Source organism: Hipposideros armiger, unplaced genomic scaffold (genome assembly GCF_001890085.2).
Source record: "Hipposideros armiger isolate ML-2016 unplaced genomic scaffold, ASM189008v1 scaffold_53, whole genome shotgun sequence".
NCBI classification, from domain to species: domain Eukaryota; kingdom Metazoa; phylum Chordata; class Mammalia; order Chiroptera; family Hipposideridae; genus Hipposideros; species Hipposideros armiger.
The window spans coordinates 1931301-1957158 of NW_017731403.1; the positions used below are offsets into that span (position 1 = coordinate 1931301).

The window sequence follows — 25858 nt, forward strand, 5'->3', positions numbered from 1 at the left end:
GCAATGATAATACCAACATGGGCCAGTGAAGCGATGTCCTCCACAACTAGACTGAAGAACAAAAGGACAGCAACTTGTCTGTTCCCCTTCCCCGATTCTCCAACACTGTTCCCCTCCTCCAATTCCCCAATAAAATCTTTAAAAAACAAATGTTTTCTCTTTTATAATCTGCTCTTAGATATCCAATAAATACAGAGGGTACCAAAAAAATGTATACACATTTTAAGAAAGGAAAGCTGTATTAAAATTGTAATACTCAATATATACTGATAACAAAAGATGAATGCAAGTCACGTTTGACTTCTGCAATTACAAGAGGTGCTCAAAGTGGTCCAGACACTTCTGACTATGGCAAACTACTGCTTGAGCAACATTGACCAAAGTGTCCACCTGTATACATTTTTTGGCACCTCCAGTATTAGTCCATTTTACTGGATGGTAAAATTTTTCTTTGCTGAGATTTCTAGACCCCAAATCAAACTATCAAGTTGAAATAGAAGAACAAAATTTTGGAAGTAAGTGAATGTTAATGGACCTAGAAGGAAAAATGTTACAGGGTCATTATGAAATAAAAATCATAAATTTCAGTGTGTTAGGTGACTATATATGAAGGCTTTAAGGAACATAATGATGATAAAAGTGAAATACCATTTCTTGATTACTTACAATGTGCTAGATCTTCTTCTAACTCTTTACATGTGTTATCTTATTTAATTTTGACAGTAATTCTGGTAAGATAGGTACCATTACTATCCCATTTTTCAGATAAAGGAAACTGATAAGGGATAGGGCTGAAATTCAAACCCAGACATTCTGATGTGAAAGAATATGCTCTTTATTTATAAAATCATCCTCATTTTTATATAACCAATGCCAGAAGTCTTACTATTGTTTCAGGGTAGAAATAAAGCTGCTACTCTGAGACCATCCTGGCATTTGGCTATAATTCTAGTTTTTTGCTGCCTCTTTCCCTTCCTCCCTCGCTCCTTTTTGACTCTTTTGGGGAGGGTGCAGCTCACAATGGCCCATGCAGGGATTGAACCGGCAACCTTGGTATTATCAGCACCACAGTCTAACCAACTGAGCTAACCTGTCACTCCCCCACCCTTTCTTTTTCTTTAATTTCCACAGTTCTAAGTACACATTAAGAACAAGCTTGTTTACCGTGTAGAGTTCCTTATCCATGAGTATGTTGAAACAATAGTAGTTCATTTCATCATTCAAGAAAAGTAGGAATGTTCCTACCCATAAAAAAAAAGAAGAAAAGTAGGAATGAACAAAGGATCTTGGTGATAAGGTTAATTTATACTGGGCTTCAGCGATATAGCCTTATGATGCTATCACAGAACATAAATCTATTTTTATTGCTCATTGCAGGACTCTTGCAAGATCAACACACTTTACTTTTCTAAAGGACTGTATCTTTTGAAAATAATCAGTTAGGAAAAACAAAAAAAAGACAGCTAACCCCATAGGGTTCAAATTTAAATGTCTGAGATTTCTGTTGACCAAAAAAAATTTAGATAAAATGGTTTGCATTATTCTAAAACTCCAGACATGGGAGAGGGTAGGGAAAGGAGGGGCAGGGAAGAAGAAAAAAAGAATCAGACAATTGTTAGCAAATTTTTGTTGTAAAAGGGCCAAAAAGATTGGCCCAAATTGCTCTCTGTCCATGTGCCAACTATAATTTAGTAAAAGATAACAGTGTGGCTACCCATTTCTGTTTCATATCACTAGTCAGAATACTAGTCAGGATTTCGGTGTGCCTCATTTCCATATACCAACAGATACATAACCATCAACAGTAAGGAAAAGAGCTGGAATGTAAACATAATAAAACATTGGTATTTGAAAACTGCTTATCATATAGCTCATCATAAAAAAGAAGTTATGCTCTGTTATACTACATGGCTGGAATACTTTTTTCTAGCAGCATTTAAAATTGTGAAATGTTTTTTAAACCATGCACTGTACTCCCAGCCCCTGCTGTAAATTCTACTGAAGTATAAATTTCTCTGACTGTGATAGAGACTTTTAGTATTTTTGTGACATTAAACAGAGATTTTTACTTCTAGATTGATGATCCTCTGGTGTTTAAATTCACTGAGAGGGATCCTATGAAACCTCAGATTTTAAATATAAAATTTCTCAGTACAAGGTAATATTAAAACATTATGAGCACCAGGAGAAATAAATAGCATTCTCTTAAAGGAGAAAGTTTAATTGCTTAAACAACCCAAAGAACTTTTGTTTATGTGGATTATATCTATTGATATCTGTAACATAGATAGATAAATAGATTGATAGATTTATTGAAAGAAAATATCACATTAGAAATTCAAGCAGGGACAAATTTTAAAGTATTCATTAAGTAATATGAAAATATTATAGTAAATTTATTACATGTTAACATGAATAACATATTTTTATAAAAAATAACTTTCTGAAATACAATAAGGTAGTGAGAACAGTGGCACTATTTTACATTTTTGCACATTTCTAAAATTTGGTTTAAGAGAGTCTTATTCTCATATCTGCATCTTCATTCAGTATGTTGTGATTATTATTTTGGGTAAAGTATATAAAGAAAATCTGACCTTAAAAAGATATTTAGTTTGAAAAGGAAGGAATATTTTAATAAACTTTCAGAAAATTTGAGATATTCTTCTTTGATACAATACCAACTTTACAAGAGGTATTTCTTATAGGTTAATTGCAATGTACAATAAAATATGAAACCATATCATTGAATTTTCTATACTCTGTTACATTAAAACCCTTTGGTCTATCGTATACTTTGAATGGATCTTTTATATGTACATTATTTTATACCATTGTGCATTAGGCACTTGGAAAGTATTGGTTCTCTAAATTGTGAAGAGCTTCCAAATGTTGACCCCTATCATACAACACAACAAAACTATGTTGATTGATAGCCCCACTGATATCATTAGAGAATCTTTAAGTACTAGGAATGTAAAGATATAGGGGTGGATATGAGTTTCCCAAAATTATAATTTTCACATGAAAACATGACTTTTGTCATTTACAATACAAACTGTCAATTATTTTCCTTGTAATGACAGGCTCATTTCATTCATTTTTTTGGAAAAAATGTGTGAAGAACCATAGTTTTTCAATTGTCTCTTCCAGTAAAAATTGTATGCCATTGAAACAGTGTGAACAGTTCACAACTCAAATAATCACACCAGTGCTTTTTCTTAAGACAATCATTGTACTTGAGTATGCACCAGAAATGCTTTTTGTATAATTCTCATTTCTTTACACAGAATATTAACACTTTCTTGAGGGTCGAGATTTGACAAAATTAATAACATTTACAGTTTTATCATGGCCATTTGGAAGTGAAAGTAACTACATGTGTAATTTGGAACCACTGCCTTGATTGGCGCTGAGGCACCAGCACTGTTATCCATCATTAGTTTTTGTACCATTAGTGCAAATACAGCTAGTAACAAAATCAAGTAATATCTTCTATTATTATGAAAATCGTTTTGACTTTTCTGACTACATGAAAGTGTCTCAGGGGCCCTGGGGTCCGTGGAGCATCTTTGAGAACCATTATTTAAAAGAGTGCCATGTTCTCTGGGGTACAAGATTGGCATAATTTCCTACATGTCAAAATAGAAGTGGGGAAGGCTCACTGGAATTTTTTTCTGGACATTATCCAGATCTAGAGGTAACAGACAATTGTTTTTATTCATTTAGAAGATATTTATTATGTGTCTATACTATGTATTAGATCCTTGTAGGGGACAGGAAACATAAACTCTCTTGTTTTCCAATGAACAAATTATTTAACTTTGCTGAATCTGTTTCTCTGTCTGCAAAATGTGAATTCTAATACCTGGAAATCTGTTAACTAGATGAGATGACTACGTATGTGAGACATAGTGTTCGTGAAATTTAAGGTGTTCTGTAAAAGGAATGTATAGCACAATGACATTATTGTTTTCTGGGCAGATTAAACACATTATAAAAATAATGACCAGTGGTCATGCAACTATATATGAAGAGTATTCTAATAGATCGAGGGATGAAATTATTCTCTCTGTAGGATTTGTTTCCTGATCATCTCAGTGGGAAATGTGTGACTAGAGTAATGGTTTCCAGAAGTGAAAGTAGAGATTTGGGATTTAATTACCTAGTGATTATGTTGAAGCCATATATTATATTTCTAAAGGAAACATAATAGTATTTCTAAATGACATAGTATATGTGTAATCATCCAGAAAGAGAAGGTAGAATGAGTGAGAAAAGGTTTGAAGGCAGAGCCCTAAGTAATACATCCATTTAGGGGTAGGAAGAAGAGGAGAATCTGGAGAAAGAGTTTCATTGAATTAATAATGCCTGCAAGTATTAAGGCCACTAAACAAATGCTTCTCTTATACTTTATCACCTAAAACAGAACTTGAGTTGCCTCTGTTTCTCTATTCCCTCATCCACAAAATGGGAATCTGAATTTTTAATGTCTCTTCTTCAAGTTGTGCTCTATATTTTTAACTTAAATTGGTGAATATTATTTTTCTTCTTTTTCCCTCATCTTCTTCCTTCTCCTCTTCCTCTTATTAATCTTTATGTTTTATCAACATAAGGGATCCTCAACATGAGGACTAGAAGTTTAAAAGCCCCAAGAGAATGATATGGTTAGGAGGCTCATGGCAGCAGGGTGGAAGTTTCTTTACTTGGAGGCTCCCCTGAGAACAGAAATTTCTTTCAAAGTCATAATGGACCTAGCAAGGAAATGCCCCTTCCCTGTCAGCCTGGTAGCCTCCTGCCCCCTCCATAACTGGGGTAATCCATCTGTTCCTTTCCATGCTCTCTGCTGAGTTTATAAACGTCAGTGCAGTGTTTAAATTAGCCTCAAGAAAGCTCCACTTCCAAAGAGCACCAAACCATAAGTGTTGCTGGTGGTTTTATATTTCACTGTTTTGTATAACTTTCAGGGTGAGTTGTTTATTTTCTATTTGTGACCCTCTGGTCCCACAGCAGTTATACTTTATTCCATACTATCCTGAAAACATATCTTGCTAGATTTCTGAATTTTGGACCCCTTTGATTGAATTAATTCATAGAATTAAAATGCTCTTTTTACGTTAGTTTCTTATTCTCTCTTGGTAATGCTGTAGAGCTCAACATTTGTGTTATAAGAAACATATACCATTTAAAGGATATCCCAGAAAACCTTCTTTAGTATTTATGGCGTTATAAAAGTGGACATAAATTCCCAGCTGGGCTTTAGCCAAGTTTCACTATGCAGATGGCTGTATATACTGCCCTTCAAATCCCTATGGGAGAAGACGTGTAATGTCTTTCCTCTTTAATAACTTGTTTCAATGTCTAATAGTCATACCGATCATGACATTTTTTTCTCATGTCTGACTTAAATCTTTCCACCTGCAAGTTAACCATATTTCTTTGCTCTTTGACCTCAACAGAAGTAGGAAGCAGGCAGTTATTATTACTCTTCCATTTCTTTATCTGTTGAAAGGCAATGCTTCATCCATTGTACAAACCAGTGATAGTAATAAACTCAAATTTTCCAGAGAAAAATACACATCTGTTTATTCTACATGAGACAGACATGATTTTATTTCAGAATCAAGAAACTACTTAAAGAGTAATATTAGCACATGCTTCTAGAAAATTCCAATCATAATATATGTAAAATAGAAAGTGAAAGCACTTTCCCTCATCCCCACCATCATTGCTCTTCAGTGGAACCTTTGTTCCTACATTAGTATCTTGCCTCCCAGGCCTTTTTCATTGTAATTAGGTAAATAAACATGTAAACAAATAATAAGAAAAAGAAAGATACATGCCAATAGTATGTCAGTATGGTTCCCATTGTGATTTTTTTCTCTCTCATTTAAGTTTTGGCTATGCAGCATAAAATACCATGAAAAAAGCTTAATCATACAATTGTACCTCATTTTAAACACTACACATACACTCTAAAAATTATGTTAAATTATTAAATTTAATCACATTTAAAATGTGTGAAGATATTGACACAACCATGGAAAACTGCCAAAATCAACTAAAATTAAGTATATACCCACCCAGCAGTTTCATACCTGGGCATATATTCAACAGAAATGAGTGCTTCTGTCTACCAAGAGGCATGTATTATAATGTTCATAGCATCATTATTTATAATGGTCTTAAACTGTAGAACCTAAGTGTCCTTCAAAGAAGAATGGATAAAGAAACTGGTATAGTCATACCGAGCAATAAAACACAGTAAAAAAAAAGATTGAGATAGAAAAAAGCTGGACACAAAAGAGTACATACATATGAATATAATTCTACTATATGAAGTTCAAAAGCAGACAAAAATGATCTGTGGTGATAGAGATAAAAGTAATGGTGTACCTTATGGGATTATTGACTGGGTAAGTATACGAGAAAGTCTTCTAGAGTGCTGGACATATTCTATAATTTGATGGATGGTGATTACATGGATAGGTACATATGTAAACATTAATTGAACTGTACACTTAAGATTTGTATGCTTGATGTTATACTCATCACTCTCCACCTCTATTATACCTGAGACTTCTGGGTATGGAGTTGCTTGTACTTTCTGGGCAGGTGGCTCTCTCTTTGCTGCAGTGCCTTTTCACCTATTCTAGGCAAAGCCTTTTTGGGAGGCTGAGAGTAGGATGTTTATTTTTATTGTTTGTTTTGCTCCATCAGTTAGTACTCTTCTATTCCTTTTTTTACCTTCCAGGAACTTATACTCAATTAAAAAGATTTTTTAATATGATAAAAATGATATGTTAAAATCAGAATTCAGTTGTAGCTATAATTATTTGAATGTTCTCATTTCTGTTGTTCCTCATTTTCCTGGTATAGGTAAGAATAGTTATGTCCCCCAACTGAAAATTTTATTCAGGTTATATTCTAATATGTATGGCTTTATAGCTGTATATATTTTTCATAACTGACTTGGGTATGGGCTTCCTCTTGGGGTGATGAAAATGTTCTCAAATTATATAGTGGTGATGATTGCATAGCTCTGTGAATATACTAAAAACCACTGAATTGTATGTATACTTTGAGGGTGAATTTTATGGGTTTTGAGTTATATCTCAATAAAGCTGTTACTTTAAAAAGAGCTCTTGGAAATGAGATTATTGAGAAAATAAAATTCAGCCAAAGTTTAAAGATACAATGGTAAATCAAGAAAATCTCCTAAAATGTAGAGTGAACAGGGCATTGAAAAGGTAAAAGAAATAGAGAAACAATCTAGGAAGTCCAAGAACTATTAGAAATTTCATAAAGAGAGAGAAAGTAGAGAATAGGAAATTAACAAAGAAAGAATGTGAGACTTTCCCAAATGTGAAGAAGTCAAATTGAATAGACTTACTGAGAAGCAAGTAGAAAGAATAAAAAACCCTCTAAATTAGACATAATCACTGTGAATCCTCAGAGTACAAGAGAATGAAAAGATCTTAAGAGCCCCAAGGTGGAAAAAAGAAGCTCACCTACAAAGGAGCAAGAAAGAGAGTAGCACACATTCCTTATCAGCAGCCCTGAAAACCAGAAGGTAAGGAAGCAAAGTATTATTTTAACTGAAAGTTCTAGACCAGATAAGCTATTATTAAACTTTGAGGGCAAGAAAAAGCCTTTTCAGACATAAAAAGAACTTTGCTTCTGCATACATTTTTCTGAGGAAGTTAGTTGAGGGTGTCCAGCAAAACAAGGAGTGCAGGGCCGGCCGAGTGGCTCAGTTGGTTAAGAGCTCGCTCAAGATTTTGAGCTCTGAGCAACAGCAGTTCGATGCCCAGCCCGAGCTGAGCAGCCGCTGAGCTACCAACAGGTGGCAGGATGGCTCAGCTTAAAAACAAACAAACAAACAAAAACAAGGAGTGCATCAAGAAAGAAATGTCGGGAATTTAAACAGTGTGCCAACAGAAGAGAGCAATAAAGGGAGTTCCAGGTTGCTGGCTGTGTAGAAAGACCTGAAGAAGTATCCACCCAAATGGACCTGGAGAATGAAGGTTTTTGGGAGTGAAGGGTTCACGGAGGAAAAAAAAGCAAAACCACAAAACACATCAATTCTGAAGATAAGCCAGTATATTTAAGGTCAGAATACTTTGAAGCTTTGATTAAGGCAGATAATACACTCCCCCCTGCCCCCTGCCCCAAAGGCTACCAAGCATTCTAGGAGCAAAGCATATTATATGCATAGGAAATGTAATCATAGCACATAATTTTAATTTGACTCTGTCATTAATAGTTAATATAGTTCATAATGATGCAAACAACTGTTGATTAATGGTGAACTTTTTGAATCAAACTATAGAAAAAGCACATAAAACTAAATTATAGTTACAGAACAAAATATAAATGCTATAAATTTTGACCAGATAAAATAAAAGTAGAGATGATTTGCTTTTTCACAAAGATGGCAAAGTGAAGAAGGAAGCTCTTTCCCTCCCAAAGCCGAAGCCGAAGCCAAAGCAAAGCCTTTGAAGGCAGAAAAGCAGAGCTGAAAGGTGTCCACAGCCATAAATAAAGAAGATCTGCACATCACCCACCTTCCTACACCCCAGGACAGGAAAGGTAGCCCGCATATCCTTGGAAAAGTGTCCCCATGAAAAACAAGCTTGACCACTCTGCCATCACCAAGTTCCCCCTACTACAGAGTCTGCCATGAAGGAGATACAAGACAACAATACAGTTGTGTTCATTGTGGATGTCAAGGCCAACAAGCACCAGATCAAACAGGCTGTGAGGAAGCTCTATTGACATTGGTCAACACCCTGATCAGGCCTGATGGAGAGAAAGCCTATGTTCAACTGACTCCTGACTATGTTGCTTTTGATGTTGCCAATATAATGGGATCATCTAAACAGTCCAGCTCCCTAATTCTAAATATAAAACTTTCACTATGAAAAAAAAGTAAAGATGATTTGAGAGATGAAAGGGGGAAATAAAAAGTAAAGGGAAGGGTGGATGTGGCTAATATCCTCGTCTTAGAACATGAAAAGGTGTAGGATGCCATTTGTAGTCAATAGAACAAAACAAAAGATTATGTAATGTAAGTTACAAAAATAATAGATGGCAAAAAGTGTTTGAAATCTTTTGTCTGCTTATGGACTGGCTTACCATTTCTTTGTTGTTGTGTGTTCCTATCCTTTGTTGTTCCTTTCTGTCATTCAGATGGAATGAGAAGAGGATATAAACTTATGTGCTCAGTCTACACTATGAGCCTTTTGTACAGTATTTACAAACTCCTAAACCATCTTTCATACACAAGATTCTGGCTCTCTTATGTTAACTGTTGAATTATCATTTGGAATTTTTCTGATGGTGCTGCCTACCAACCAATAGTTTAATAGTAATAGAGTTGCCTTTGTCTATATATCAGTATGGATGTCTTTGCTATCATATACCAGGGGTGTCAAAAAATGTATACACATTTTAAGAGATGTTATCTATGCTCAAGCAGTAGTTTGCTGTAATCAAGTGTCTGGACGCTGATGGTAACCACTTTGAGCACATCTTGTAATTGCAGAAATCAAACGTGGCTTGTATTCATCTTTTGTTATTGGTATATATTGAGTATTACAATTAATACGGTTTCTTTACCTTCTTAAAATGTGTATAATTTTTTTGGCACCCTCTATATATGTATTCCCAGAAAACTTGTTTTGCAAAATCACACACTAGTTATCAGTGTTCATGATAAAAAATATCGTTAGCAGAAGTGCATTAAAAAATCTATGAAAAGAGGACATACAGATGGCCAATAGACATATGAAAAGATGCTCAACATCACTAATCATCAGGGAAATGCAAATAAAAACCACAGTGAGATATCACCTCTCACCAGTTAGAATGGCTATCATCAACAAAACAAATAATAACAAGTGTTGGAGAGGCTGTGGAGAAAAAGGATCCCTCATACACTGTTGGGGGGAATGCAGATTGGTGCAGCCACTATGGAAGGCAGTGTGGAGGTTCCTCAAAAAATTAAGAATAGAATTACTATATGACCCAGCAATCCCTCTCCTGGGTATCTACCCCAAAAGTCTGAAAACATTTATCCGTAAAGATATATGTACTTCAATGTTCATTGCAGCTTCAAGACATGGAAACAACCAAAGTGTCCTTTGATAGATGACTGGATAAAGAAGATGTGGTACATATACACAATGGAATACTATTCTGCCATCAGAAAAGTTGAAATACTGCCATTTGTGACAACATGGATGGATCTTGAGATTATTATGCTAAGCAAAATAAGTCAGAAAAAGTCGGGAATCATATGACTTCACTGATATGTGGGGTATAAAACTGAAGGCAACAAATGAACAAGATAAACAAACAAAGAAACAAAAACTCATAGACACAGACAACAGTTTAGTGGTTACCAGAAGGTAAGGGGAGGAGGTAGAAGAGGATAAAAGGTGTCAAATATATGGTGATGGAAGGAGATCGGACTCTGGGTGGTGAACACACAATGTGATATATAGATGATATATTATAGAAATATACACTTGAAACCTATGTAATTTTACTAACCATTGTCACCCCAATAAATTTAATTTTTAAAAATCTCTGTAAATTTATAATCAAAGCACTAATAAAAACAATAAGAATCTTGATAAAAGTACTAACACAGTTAAAAAGATATGCTAACTTCCAATAAATAAAGAAAAGTTACAGCATATGTAGGACTTTATGTGAACAAAAGAGTTGAGGTAGCTCACTGGAAGAGGGTGTAAAGAGATTTTGAATTTAGTTTAGTTATGGAGGCAAGAGCATTGAAGATCAGGTAGAACCAAACTGGAAGCACTTCTAAGGCAGGACACACGGCCAGGCAGAGCCAAGAGGAGGAGCTAGGGATACCTGGGAGCTGCATACAGTGCTCAGTTCCTCTTGTGGCTTCTAGTGTTCAGCTGTATTCGATTACTTTGGGTTCAGCTGCTGTTATTTGGTGGCAAAAAAATGTTAAAATAATGAGAAAAAAGAGGCACTTAACAGATGTGATTTTTGTGTAATATGGAAATTATTCCTGTTTGTGTGTGAGCTAATAAACCAGAGTTTTAGCAGAATGTATTCGATTTAATATTTTAATGTACTTTGCCTTTATGATATTGGAAAAATGATTAAAAAGGAGATAAATGCGATGCTGATTTCTGGTAACTCAAGTCTTAAAGCACGTAAGTTTGTTTATTTAAATTTCACACACTGGGTTTTCATTAATGGTATTAGGAAAATGAATAAAACACATAAAATGACAGTATTATTGTTTCTTATATCAAGAGTTTTTTAAAAACCATTGAATAGCAAATATGTTATTTTAGACAAATTTCTGTGTGTGTGGCTGCTTTGTACCATTAAGACACAGTTTTGCAATTAAATCAAGCCTGGCACTGACAGAATACTTTTTAAGAATATCAACAAAGAATCATATATGTAAACGTAAGTTTGTTTATTTAAATTTCACACACTGTGTTTTCATTAATGGTATTAGGAAAATGAATAAAACACATAAAATGACAGTATTATTGTTTCTTATATCAAGAGTTTTTTAAAAACCATTGAATAGCAAATATGTTATTTTAGACAAATTTCTGTGTGTGTGGCTGCTTTGTACCATTAAGACACAGTTTTGCAATTAAATCAAGCCTGGCACTGACAGAATACTTTTTAAGAATATCAACAAAGAATCATATATGTGTAGATATTTTAAATATATTTTAACAAGCCACAAAACAGAGAAAGTTATAATTTATTAAGTGTATACAGTAAGTAGAGAAATAGGCTCCAGTGTGCATTTGAATTCAATATTGTAAGGATTGCACATGATATTAAAATATTAAATCCTTTTATTTTTCAAATCTGTCCCCTTTCCCCCAAGAGGTAATTATATTTTCATGAGTTTTTAAATACATGTAGCATTGATGGTTGATAAAGTTTTGTGTTTTTCTCTTGAATTGAAGTCAGAAGCCTGTTTCTCTTTCTTAAAAGCTATAAAAAAGAAAAAGAAAGCCTAATAGCTTTTCTTACTTGAAAACCATTTTTAAAATTTCAAATGACCACTTTTGAAAAAGTTGCTATATGTTATGCAGTCTTGGTATAAAATGACCCTTATTTTTATGGCTTTAAAAAATGTGTTGCAAAGCCTGCTGGGTTAAAATTTTAAAATCAACATGTAAATCTGCCTGACAAGGTTTTTGTTTTGTTTTGTTTTGTAATGTGAGATATGAATAAATGCTCTGTCTATGACTTTTTCAACACCTGGTTTTAGTAGCTTGCTGTTTTAGTTGATATGAACTGAAAAGCTTTCTCAAGTTATTAGTCTCATTATAGCATTTTTGGTAGTCAACTGGTTGATTTTGGCTTGTTTTATTAAGGTTGTGATTAAGTTTAAGATTTTGAAGCATACATTTTAAAACATCTGTGTGTAGTACTCTTACTCAATTCCGATTTGCATATTATGGATTTTTACCCCCCAAACTCTGCTTTTGTGACATATCTAATGAAGTGTTAGTGGCTTGTGTGTGTGAGAAAAAGATATACAGGGGAACAGAACAGAGCAGCAAGGGTGAATAATTGCTAAATTCACATTATTCTGTTGGCATTTCTTGTTGTGAAATATATCCATTTATTCCTTTGGATCACATGTCTTGTGTGAGAAGGGGCATTATATAAATATGGTTACAGTGTCTGAGTCTGAGCTAGGAAACGCTAACTGGATAAAAAGCTCAACTATGTTTTTGAATCAAAGACACTCTTATCTTTCAATTGAACATATCATTATTACCGTGGAAATCTAAATAGCCCCTCTGATGACTTTCTCTGATGATTTCCATTTCTTATGGACTCTCTAAAAGACAGTTAGATTATGAATAGATTGTGTATATTTTGAGCATGTTTAATTCCTCCTCCTTCAGTTGCAGAGATAGGATTGGAGAGGTAGGCAGTTCATATCATACACAGCCAGCCTTTCATGCTTTTAAGACATCTTGTATTTTTGCTTAACAGTACTTATCACAATACTGATTAAGTAATTATTTCTGTAATTGTTGTATGAATACCTCTCTTGATAGACAAAGCTCTGTGTGTCCAGGAACCACGCACGCTGCCATCACCTGCAGTCCAGTATATAAACAAATAAATGGGGCTCATGGTGATCTTAGACTTGAACCCATTTTGTGTGAAAATTTGTTTTCATATATTTAATGTCAATATTTAACATTTGAAGATGTCATTGTGTAAACATGTTAATTATTGACACGAAAGGTCCTCATCCCCTATGAAAGAATAGCATGTAGTAGGCTGAATTAATTAGGAGAGCATCAAGGAATTGTTTGTCTTCTTTATTTGTTGGCCATGAGGTCAGAGATTTTTGTCTGATTTGTCCATGGATTTATTCTTAGCAGCAAGAACAGTGCCTGGCACAGAAATATATGTTGAAGCAACGAATTAATAAAAATTAATGACACGACTCAATAATAATAAACAACCTAATAAAAAATGGGCAAAAGGTTTGAACAGATACTTCACCAAAAAAGATATGAGCTGGCAAATAAGCACAGGAAAAGATGATCGACATTGTTAGTCATTAGAAAAATACAAATTAAAACCACAATGAAATATTGCTACACACCTGTTAGAATGACTAAAATCCAAATAACTAGCAATAAATACCAAGTGCTGGTGAGGCTGTGAGGCAACTAGGACTCTCATATGTTGCTGGTGGGGCAGCACATTTGGGAATCAGTTGGTCAGTTTCTTATAAAGTTAAATGTATACTTAACATATGACCCAGCAACACCAGTCCTAAAAATTTACCCAAGAAAAATGGAACCATATGTTCACACACATACACACATAAAAACCTGTATATGGATGTTTGTAAAGGCTTTCTTCATAATTTCTAAAACTTGGAAACAACCCAGATGGTCATTAACTGGTGAATGTATAGATAAACTGTGGCACATGCATATGATGGAATATTACTCAGTCCCAAAAGGGAGCAAACTACGAATATATACAGCAACACTGATCAATAGCAAATACATCATGCTCAAGTGAAAGAAGCCAAACTCAAAAGGCTATGTACAGTATGATTCCAGTTATATAACATTCTTGAAAGGCAAAACTGTGAGACACAAATCAGATAAATACAGGTAAAGTGTTCACCAAGGGCTGCAGGGTGGGGAAAGAGAATTGACTACGAAGAGGGAGATGGTCTCTATGTTGATTATGATAGTGCTTACCCGACTGTATGCATTTGTCAAAATTCATAGGCCTGTACTTCAGGAAAGGATGAATTTTACTGTATGGAAGTTATACCTTAATAAGCCTGACTCAAAACCAAACAGAGTTCATGAGACTTTTCTCTATGAGTCCTTAAGCAAGCAAATCGTTAGCTTGCTGCTTTGAGGATCAGGAATGAACTCATGCTCTACCAAGGGAACAAAGAAACTAGTGAGATTCACCTCCCCACTTATCATTCCTGCTATTCTTATTCTTCAGATTCTCACCCTGACAAACTGGTAACAAGAGCCTCCAAAATTCTTAATCTCCTCAAAAACTGTAATGAAAAGAATGTGTCAGGCGTAGAAGTTTTTTCTGTCTAGGTCTTTATTTTTTTTGTGTTATGCTCTATAGCAGAAACCATTTATTAAATGATATCAGCCATTTAGCACCGTGTAAGGCACTAAACTCAGTGCCTCAGGTGGGGCTAAGAATGCAGCACGTGCCTCGTTTGCTACCTCTTAGAGTTACTATGAGAATCAGAAGAGGCCATGGCTGCATTGTGTAAACTGTAAAGTGCTAAATAAAGATAGGTGGTTTCATTGTAAAGTATTCTTAACAAACCTGGATATAACAAACAAACTTGGATTTCAGGCATCAGAGAGCAATCCACAAACACAGCATGGGTATGATGTGTAAGAAAGATGTACTTGACTTGCATCTATGTTTGGCCCCAGTGCCTTCTTGCCCAATAGGGAGAATTTGTGGCGTTCAGGAGTTTTGTGCATAGCACTGATAAATGGCAGGAATTAAATTTGACAGATTGGAGAGTGAGAAGTGACTCAACTGAAAGACTGCTATATGCAAAAGTTGTACTTAGAGGCTCTAAAGGAGTGATCTTCAGCAGGTTCGGTTTTTGTTTATTTTTGTTTTTGTACAATCTTTAGTTTTTTATGATGTGGGTTCTCTTGTTCTAAATCTAGGTGATCATTGTAGCAAATGTATTATGTCACCAAACCCTTCCTTCTGATATGTCACCTTCCCGTGTTTTTGCCACCCTGGTGTTCTATACATTTTTGTTTTGTGTAACAGCCAGCTTTTTTATCCTTGTATTGTCATGAACCCACTGATATCTGTGACAAAGTTGTAGCTACAGTCATAACAGATTTCTCCTGTTACTTTATATACATATACACACAATTAGAAATCTTGCTTCTCAGATTGATAAATTATATGTCTTGATGAAGTATCCATGTTGAGCTCAACAAATATTTGTGTGACTTTATTTGAGAACTTATTTACTGGGTACTGCAGAATTAGAAAATGAATCCTACTAGTAATATGACTTTGGCCAGATCACTTAACATCTGTTTCCTTACTTGCAAAATGCAGGTGATGCTGTCAACTTCACTGTTGTCACCATGTTGTAAAAATCACAATAGCTTAGCAAAGCTTGCAGTCAACTATGAAATTCTGTCCCAATATAAGGCAGTTAGTATTATTAATGGCATTCTTCTCATTATTTGTACCACTCCCAGAAGAGGGTTCATTGAAAAATTATTATGTTTCTCCAGGGAGAGTCACTCCAGGGCAGCTGACATCCTATATTCAGCTCTTCAAGAACAATCTCAAAGCTTTAGTGAATCACTGTGGACTCTTACAGCTCGGGCTGGCCACTGTTCAAACTCTGAAACACCCGCAGACTGCCAAGTGGGACAACTTTCTGGCTTTTGAAAGGCTCCTTCTCCAGGTATGTTGGCTATGGGAGCTTCTGGGGAATATTAATAATTAAAATTTTTGCTTCCATGGAAAAACTTTGATATTTATTGTGGTCTTAGTAATAAATCCTATTGTTGACATATGCTCTATATCGTATTCTCCTTATGCCCTCAAATTAAAATAGAAACTTTGTCTATATCTTTTGTTTTTTGACAGTGACATCTTTGGCTTCATACTCAATACTAAGAATGTTGTTTGAGCATTTGACTAACCTTTGAAAACCTCTTTTAAATTTCATTCCACTTGGACCTTTCTTGATCTTTGTGGCATCTTTATTCAGTTCCTGCTACTTCTGTAGAATATTATTGCTAATTGCATTTCTTCTGACACTAGTCTCAAATTCTTAAAATGCATACATGGCATGTGGCTTAGTAAAAGATGAAAGGAGGCAAACTCTATTTGTAGTTTTATGAAGAAATTTGTATGTGGGATAGGACCTTTTCATGATTGAACTATTTTCATGGAAAACTTTTTTATAAAGATATATTTTTAAAAATTGTAAAGTATTTCAAAATACATTAAGTGACAAATATCTATGTACTCTCCAAATAGACTCAATATAGCTTACTAGTCTTTAATATTTATTTTATGCTTTTTTAAATTAGAGAAATAAAAATAGAGATAAAGTTGAAGCATCACTGATACTATACCCTTTCCTGATCTGAGTCTCCTTTTTTCTTTCTCAGACGTAATGACAAGTTTGATTCTTTGTTTCTATATTTTTATTCATTAAATATTAATTAATATTTCCCTATAAATAATACAGAATATTATGAGCTTTACTTTTTATATAGTCACATAAACTATACACATCCAAGTTGATGTGTATAGATCTAGTTCATTTGTTTAAACTCTACCATACTATTTGATAGTATGAATATACAATTTATTTATCCAGTCCATATTGATGTATATTTAGGCTGTTCCATATTTGTGTGCATGCTTGCATGCCGTGTGTGTGTGTGTGTGTGTGTGTGTGTGTGTGTTTGTGTGGGATTAGTAAGAAAGTGATGAATATCCTGGAACATGTCTTCTGGTACACATGTGAAAGAGTTTCTTGAGGATATACACCTTGGAGAGGACTGTTAGATTGTTCACTACACATATTGTTGAGTTTACTAAATATCATCAAATAGATCACCAAAGAAGTTCAACTATAATAGTTGACCTTCTGCCAAGAATGGATGACAGTTTGTTTCCCAGCATAGAGTCCAGCACTCACTATTATCAAACTTAAACATTTTGTATAGTGGGTTAATTCTACCTGGATGTATACATTTGCAATTCTCTGACTACTATGAATCTGAGCATCTTTTATAGCACTTATTATTGGCTATTCGATTTTCCTCTTCTGTCAGTTGCTCATTCTTATACTTTGCACATTTTTTGTCTGTTGGGCAACAGCAAAAACTGTTTTATATTTATGCAATATTCTATTGTTCTATAGAATACTTATCTAACAGTCATTTTTCTCTTTCTCATGTTGGCAGAACACCAGTTTTGTTCCAGTATCTAGTCTTTTCCCACATGATTCAAGCAAATCCTAGTTGGTCTCAGACTATATTGGTATTCACATTTCCCCACTTCATGATTGGTTTAGCAGTTCTAGCCAAAGAGAGACAAAGGGAAGTTTGCTGAAAATGTTTCTAGGAAAGATTTTCTTTTGCTCTTATAGAAAGATACATACTGAAGGAACAAACTCCTTTTTCTGCCTCTTGATGTATGTTTGTGACATGTTGAACATTTTGTGGTAATGAAGGGAGCTCGCTGATATCCTTAGGAAGACAGAAGAAAACTTAAATCCTTAATGGTGACCTTGAGCCTTACTTCAAAATATCTGGTTTTGTGAGATGATAATTTTTCTCATTGTTCAAGCCATTTTGACAATTGTTTTTCTGTTATCTGGAGCCAAAAGACATTCATTCTTTTCCCACTGACATGTAATATACTGAGATCTCATAGAAAGGTGGGTGTATTTCCAGTTTCTAGTCTTTTCCAGTGTTCAGTTTATCCATCACAGAATTCATAACATAGCATTTTAAAATCAATATGTCTAGTTTATGCTCTTCTCTATAAAAGAGACTTACTAGATTTACTTGTGGATAGTTTAAAGATTTCAATGCCATTGTGAATTGAGTTTTTTAAATTTTCTAATTATTTATTGCTAGTGTACAGGAATACTCTTGACTTTTGACTGCTGATCACATATGCAGCAACCTTGCATTTGATATATTTATGTTCTTTTATCTTGCTGTGATTCATTGGTTCTGCTGGGTTTCCAGTGTGGGCAATAATATCATTTATGAATAATGGCAATTTTGTTTCTTCCTTTCCACACTTGATACCATTTTCTTTTTTAGGCACTGAGTAGGCACACTAAGACATCGTTCAGAATAGACATCTTCACCTTATTCCTGACTTGAAAAAAGCATTCTAAAATTTTACCATTAAATATTATGTTGCTGAGGTTTTGTTTTGTTTTTAATTAGGTGAGGGAAGTTCCTTCTTAATCCTAATTTGCTGAGCTGTTGTTCTTATCATGCATGAATGTAAATTTCATTTAATGCAAATTCTGAATTTTTTAAATGATTATATAGTTTTTCTCCTTTAATCTGGTTAAACTTGGACCCTCTCTCCCTCCCTCTCTCTCTCTCTCTCTCTCTCTCTCTCTCTCTCTCTCTCACACACACACACACACACACACACACACACACACACACGCATGCATATGCACGCAGGCATGAACCCATGGACGGGGGCTGATCACCAGAAAAACCAAGCCATCTTATATTTATAATTAATTTTTGGAATCCTGTTCCATATTAGACTACCTCAGATGTGACCATGGTACTTGGTGTGATTCAGCAACTGAAAACGAATAAAAAGACTGGGAAAAGAAACAAGCATTTAAAATACTAAAACCTCACTTTTATCACAATTGATCATCACACTGGCTAGCACCGTGTTCTCAGTGATAGCTTGGTCCTTACAAGATAGTGTTTCAGCATAGGTGAACGTATAAACTAGCCATTGTAATTGCTCTTTGTTTACAGACACAATGCTTATTTTAAATATTTAAATATTTCTTCCATTAGTGTATTAAGTCATAATATAAGGTGAGCTGTCCCTTTTACAACCTTTGGTTTGAAGGTAAAACATTTGAGTTGATTTTGAGCATGAGAGCACCTTCTAGCTTTTTCTAAAGTGGTTGAAAGCCACTTAGATGCAAATCTCAGCCAGCGTCGAGAGTTTATTTCTTTGGAGACTCATTTCCACCACTCTACCAGGCCCCTGTCACTGGAACTTCAGTGTTGATTTTATGCCCTAAGTAATATTATAGACTACTTGGTTAAGAAAAATAAATTTGTCTTGGAAATCTAGAATTAAACATATATTACTGCATTTCTTCTACTTGCTACCAACTCTTGGCTCTTTGGTTTATGCTACTTAATGACTAGTCAGCAATAGATCTGTGTACTCGTCATAAAACTTATGTTTGACTCAGGCTCCTAAAAACAACTGAAAGATAATGTTATATGCATAAAAGATAAACTTTTTTGAGTATTGTTGGGAAAAATTTAATATTTATTGTCAGCAAATAGGGTTTTAAAAACCAAAGGAGGGCTGGTGGAGTGGCACATTGGTTAAGAGTTGGCTTGGGGTGCCAGCTCTGAGCAGCAGGGCCCCAATTCATATCCCACATGAGAGCCAGTGATGCTGCGCCCTCTACAGCTAAGATGGTGAACAACAGCTCAACCTGGAGCTGGGCTGCTGTGAGTGGCCAATGATGGCATAGGCTGCAGTGGGGCTGCAGTGGGCTCCCGTAAGCTACTGTGAGTGGCTGGCAGCCAGCGTGAGCCGCCGTGAGGCGCCATGAGTGGCCATCCAATGGCCACTCATGGCGCCTCACGGCGGCTCACGAAAGCTCACGCCTGCTGCCGGCCAGCCCCACTGCAGCCTACACCGTCCCTGGTGACTCATGGCAGCCCAGCTCCAGGTTGAGCTGTTGTTCACCATCTTAGCTGTAGAGGGCAGTGTCACTGGCCCTCATGTAGGATCTAAATTGGGGTCCTGCTGCTCAGAGCTCGCATCCCAAGCCAACTCCTAACCAATGAGCCAATGGCCCAGACCTGTTTACATTTTTTAATCAAAGCATGGATTTACTTAATTTGGTAGTAGACTATGAAGACTTATTTTTATAATATAACAAGAAAGTTTGATTTAGTTTCCTCATCTAAATAGAAATAAAGTGACTACCTCATAGTGTTATGGTCAGGACTGTATGAGATTAGATATGTATATCACTAAGTACAATGCTTTACATATAGTAAGTGGTCAATAAATAGTAATTACTTATTCTTTTAGCTGAGCCAGAAATATTACAAATGCCAATGTGTTTTATATGAGTAATGCCTTTAATATATTCTTAACTAGATTTTCTTTTAATTAAAATTTTTAAGGAAAATGAGACTGTTAAAAAAAATCTCACTTTTTTCATATTTACTATTTGATAATGTTTAACGGTATTTTCATTTAAAGCTACATTTAAATCCTACTGTTTTTCCAATGTACAGCTGATGTATTTATGCTAATTGTCACAAAGGAAAACTTTTATTGACGATAACATATTGTGGTTATAAACTGATAGCAAACTATGTAGTAGAAGAAGCAGCTATGTTTATACTTCCTAAAAAGTACAATTTATAAATATATTTGTATTATCTACCTCATTATTTCTTTAGGCAGAATTTACATTTCTAAATTAAAATATCCAACTTGGAAAATTATTTTAAATAAAATATAAATGAGTTATAAAACCTCTTAAGATAACCCAGGTAAATATTGCTTTAGTTTCAAATTTTATGTGTCTTTGCAATGAAAAGTAGGCAAACCATTTTATTAGTTGTCAAAGTACTTTTTAGCAGGTAGAATTTGTTTTTTTAATGCTATACTAAATTTCAGAATACCCCTTCTGTAACAAATCAAGTAAGTACCTAAACTGAAGAACAGTATGTCTGCTTGTCCTATATCCAATTGGTGGCTTTTACCTTCTCAGTCCTCTAGAACTTCTATTAGATTCCAAGCCATATGGTTGGGTTTGGGAGTATGATGGCTTACTTTAGGTCTGTTCCTGGTTTCACCATCACCCTGGGAAGTTCTGCTTCATAACAGTTTGTCATTTGCAAAAGTGCTGGTGATATCATTTAGGTAAAGATTGAGGGAAGAGGCAGAAAAAGATGATTCCCAAAGTCAGACCCCTGAGTGTTGTTTATAGATTAGGGAAATTTCTCATTTTTCCTGAGAAGGAAAATTATATAACATGTTTAAAAGAAAACTTGTTTCTTTTACATTCTACTCTCAACACTTATGGCACCAATGTGTGGGGTTTTTCCCATACCAACCAATTCTCCACCCAGTGGAGACTGGGTGACTCTACAATTCAATTATGACACTAACTTCATTGAGTCAGCATGGAGTCCACAGGTTATGGACTCAGTCCTATGAGACAGCCCCCACCCCCAGACAGCAATTGCAAGTCTGTGCCTCTCATACTTCTGACAAACTGGCTATAAATGAAGTTCCCACAGCCCCCTCCTGAGGTTTGATAGTTTGCTGTAATGGGTCACAAAACTCAGGGTAACATTTATTTAAGCTTACCAGCTTATTATAAAGAATATTACAAAGGATACAGATGAACAGATTAAGAGGTACACAGAGTGAGGTTCAGAAGGGTTCCGAGTGCAGAATTTCTGTTTTCCTGAAGTTGCGGGGTGTGGATGTGTTTACCAACCCCAAAGCTCTCTGAACCCTATTCTGTAGGGATTTTTATGGAGGCTTCATCACATAACATCGCATGGTTGTTAACCCAATGTCTAGCCCCTCTCCCCTCCCTGGAGGATAAGGGGTAAGGCTGTAAGTTCCAAGATTCTACACATGGCTTGGTCTTTCTGGTGACCAGCCCCCATCCACAAGCTCTCTAGGAACCCGCCAAGAGACACCTCATTCGAACAAAGATGCTCCCATCACCCAAGAAATCCCAAGGGATTTAGGAGTTCTGTGGACCAGGAAACAAGGTCAGAGAGCAAATATTAGAACAAAAGATGCTCCTAGCAGCCCTATTGCTCAGAAAATTACAAGGGCTTTAGGAGCTGTGTGTTGGAAACTGAGGGGGCAGAAACCAAACATATATTTCTTATTATGTCACAGTGTTTTTCACAGCATTTTACCAAAATAACTACAAAGGCAAGTTTTGTAGAGGAACACCTGTCCGCCACTCCTGATTTCCATGGGGAAGGGTTTTCCAAGGCATGCTTTTATGCTTCACTCCTCTTAAGAAGAGGGCCGTTTTATCTGGTTGGCAAAGTGGGATGATCAAATAGGTTCAACTGCCTTGTCTCCTCTTGGGAGTGGCCCTGCTGTGGAGAGCACAGTGGTGCTCAGCTCCTGCAGGATCAGAATCGGCCCATATTGGGTGGCAGTGTCTTCTTTCTCCACTCTTCTTATTGTTTTAGAGCGAGCTGGCAGCAGGGAGCAGATGCTTGGCCCTGCGTCTTCCCAGGAGGGCTGCCCTGGTCGGTGCCTGTCTGTGACCTGGGGAGGAGCTGTCTGATTCTGGAGCTCCACATGAGCAAGCCAACATGGGGAACAGACCTAATACCCCACCACCCAGTCTGGCCTTTATCAATGATAAAAGTGATGTTTAAACTCAGGCCTTTATTAAGCTCTGCTTTATTTCTCAACCTGTTCAGAACCATGACCGAGAAGAAAGCGCTATTTTTTGGTAGCCTCCTTGGAGAGCCCTACAGTAATCAGCAGTTGTTTTGAATGAACTGTCTTAAATATTTTTGGAGAAGGCTTAAATGGGGATTTATCAATTACCTCTTTGGACATTTGTATGAAGCAGTTATGCAAGGAGAGGTAGGAATCAGGGAGATAGTAACATAATACAGAGGCAAACTTTTTTTTTTTTAAATGAGCTGAAAATAGTGAAGGTCATTTTCTATTCAGAAAACAGAAGGAGCCCATCTGGCTAGGAGAATACTACCATTTTTCATTGATTCTTAGACGTCCATTTTTTCACATTTCTGAAATTGGGATGCATCCTGAAATCAATGGCATTTCTTAGTTTAACTGCAGTACTTTTTATTTCTTGCTGAGAATACATAGAGTAATACTGTGTGTTACAATCTGTGATGTCTTAGAGTCAATGAAATGGGGTTTTGAAGTTAAGAAGTGGATGAACATTTCCCCTGACCTTGGATCTGACTTGATGTCTTCCTGACTGCTGTGTTGGCAAAGCTATTGGGTTAAAATAGTGGCATTTGAGTGGCAGCTTGCCTTTACTGGCCATGAGTTTGACAAAAGGTTTGCCATTTGGGGTTTTCATCTCACTGTAGTGCCTTTCATAAGTTAAGGAGGTGATCTTTTTTTGAGGTAAGTTTGCGGCTAGTGGAATATGCTGTGAATACATCATGATTACTTAAGTGATGCTGAACTATTCCCCTAATCTTCTCTAGGGCCAAGGGATAGATGCTCTGGGGATGTGTTCATATGCTGGCACTATGAGGTCTTAGGTTAAGATTTTTTGAGTGGATTCCAGATAGCTCAAGAATATGTTGACTTAGCTTGTGTCCCTATAGTGAAATATAAGTTGTGTAATATTTTAAATATAAGAACAGTGCATTTAAATTCTTAAAAATTATGACATTATCTTAATTAAAATAAACTCATAATTAGTGTTTTAAAGTCATACAAATGTATAAATATTTAATTATTGGATTTGCTTGTTTTTACCTGTTTTGTATATAAGCCATTTTAATTAAAAACATGTAAGACATTTAATTCCCAACTGCTGATTACTCATTGTACACTAAAATTTAGTTATAACAGTATACTGGAAATTAGTTAACTTTAAGAAATATATACACCAAGATGCATTATTTAGAACAAGTGAAGAAAAATAACTTTTGAATATAAAGGCAATGCTGTCTGTCAGCTTCTCTAACCACTTACTTTGTTTATCCTCCTTTCTTTATAGATTGCTCCAGGTCCTCTTTTTTTGTGGTTTTGGAGTCTTCCACATTATTCTTAGCTGTTAAGTAATAGTTTTAGTAATACTGTTACAGATCTCCCCTTCCTGAATGTGCAGCAAGGGATCTCTCTCCCCCACCCCACCCCCCTTCATCCACTCCCCTTCATGCATAGCAGGCTTAAAGAAAGAAAACTAGAGCTGAAACAGCTTTGATTCTGACAAATAGGGAAGCTTGGGGCTTTAGCAATAACTAGTCCCTCTTATTAGAATGTCATCTTCCCAACTCTTTCATGGCTGATGAAAACAAATACCATCTCCTCATGGAAGTCTTCCCTGAGTAGCCTCTGAATCACTTTGTTTTATATTCCCTTCTCATGTTGTATTCATTGTCTCCCTCTGCTAGATTACAAAATAAGTGAGATTAGGGACTTTATTGACCTAATTCATAAGTATGTCCCAGAATGTAGAATCTTCATTTTCACACTTGTAGTAAGTAGTAGGCTGAACCCTCTGCCCATGGGAATTTAAGAAGTTTGTTATAAGCATGGAGTTTACTTGCCACAGATGGGTACCTGCAATTGGTGGATAGATATTTGAGTGGTTTACCAATCAAAAGGGGCTTCTTGTTATGGCCTTTAGGACAGAGGCATCTTAATGTTCTCACCACCTCGTCTCACCTTTTTACATAGCACATGGCCACCCACAAGGATGACCATGCTTCCCAGTTGCCCTTGCAGCTAGTCATGACCAGGTTCTGGGGAATGAGACACGAGTAGCAGTGATGGGGGCCACTTTCAGGCTATGCGCTAAAAGGACAGGTACATGCCTTTCCTTTTTCCCCTTTCTATGGACTGAAATGCAGCCAGGATGGCAAGAGCGGGAGTGGTCAACTGGGATTATGAGAGAAAGCTATGCATTGAAGACATTTCAACAAAAAGATGGAAGAACCATAGTTGGTTCTCTGAAAATGGTGTAAACACCATACCAGCCCTGGACCACCTACCTGGTCTTTCTGTGAGTGAGAAATACATTCTTATCTTGTTTAACCCTCTGTAATTTTGAGTCTTTGTGATAGCAGCCAAGCATTCTAATTAACATGGTCATGTTTTACTGCAATTTTCATCACAGAAGTTTGTGCTGTGAGCCTTGTAATTTTGATCATTTTATAATATCCTGGGGAAATGATCAAAATAATGAGTTGTCTTGATGCATGTGCTCTTAAACATCACTAGATTCTGGGAGATTTGGAAATAGTATATGGGATTTAATTTATTTTAATGCAATACTAAATTATTAGAGTTTTTAATTTTTCTAAGAAATTTATGGGTAAAAGTCCCAGATAAAGGACATTGGAATTCAAAAGATGTGAGCAGCCTAACATGGTAGTCCAGCAGGGGCTCATGCGATTAGACTCTTATTAATTCAAAAGACCTCTACTCCCTTTTTTCCTTACAATTCAGAACACCTGGCAAGACACCGTCTCATCTATAAATAGAATAAACTTTACTAATTCTCAGAAATATAAGTCATCTCTTTAGTTTCTTTCTTCTCCAGAGCAGCCTCTGCCCTCTAGCTCTTTGCCAAGAGAGGTGTCACTTCCAAATGGTGGAGGAAAAAACTTTTTTCAAAAGAAGGCAGTTTCCCTTTCCATGTAATAATAATCTATTGAGGGCCGGCCTAGTGGCGCGATGGTTAAGAACTCGCTTGGGATGCTAGAGGGCCCCGGTTCGGATCCCACATATGAGGGCCAGTGACACTGCCCTCTACAGCTAAGATGCTGAACAACAGCTCAACCTGGAGCTG

The 25858-nt window shown here is 35.9% G+C and overlaps 1 protein-coding gene across 1 annotated transcript in view; it reads left to right on the forward strand.

Annotated features, from left to right (window-relative positions):
* SCFD2 (sec1 family domain containing 2) overlaps nucleotides 1-25858 on the forward strand; it is a 344198-nt gene that overhangs the window by 34526 nt on the left and 283814 nt on the right. Inside the window, exon 4 of the mRNA XM_019640903.1 lies at nucleotides 15819-15994. Within this exon, the coding sequence (XP_019496448.1) occupies nucleotides 15819-15994 (176 nt within the window). The remainder of the gene's footprint in view (nucleotides 1-15818; nucleotides 15995-25858) is intronic.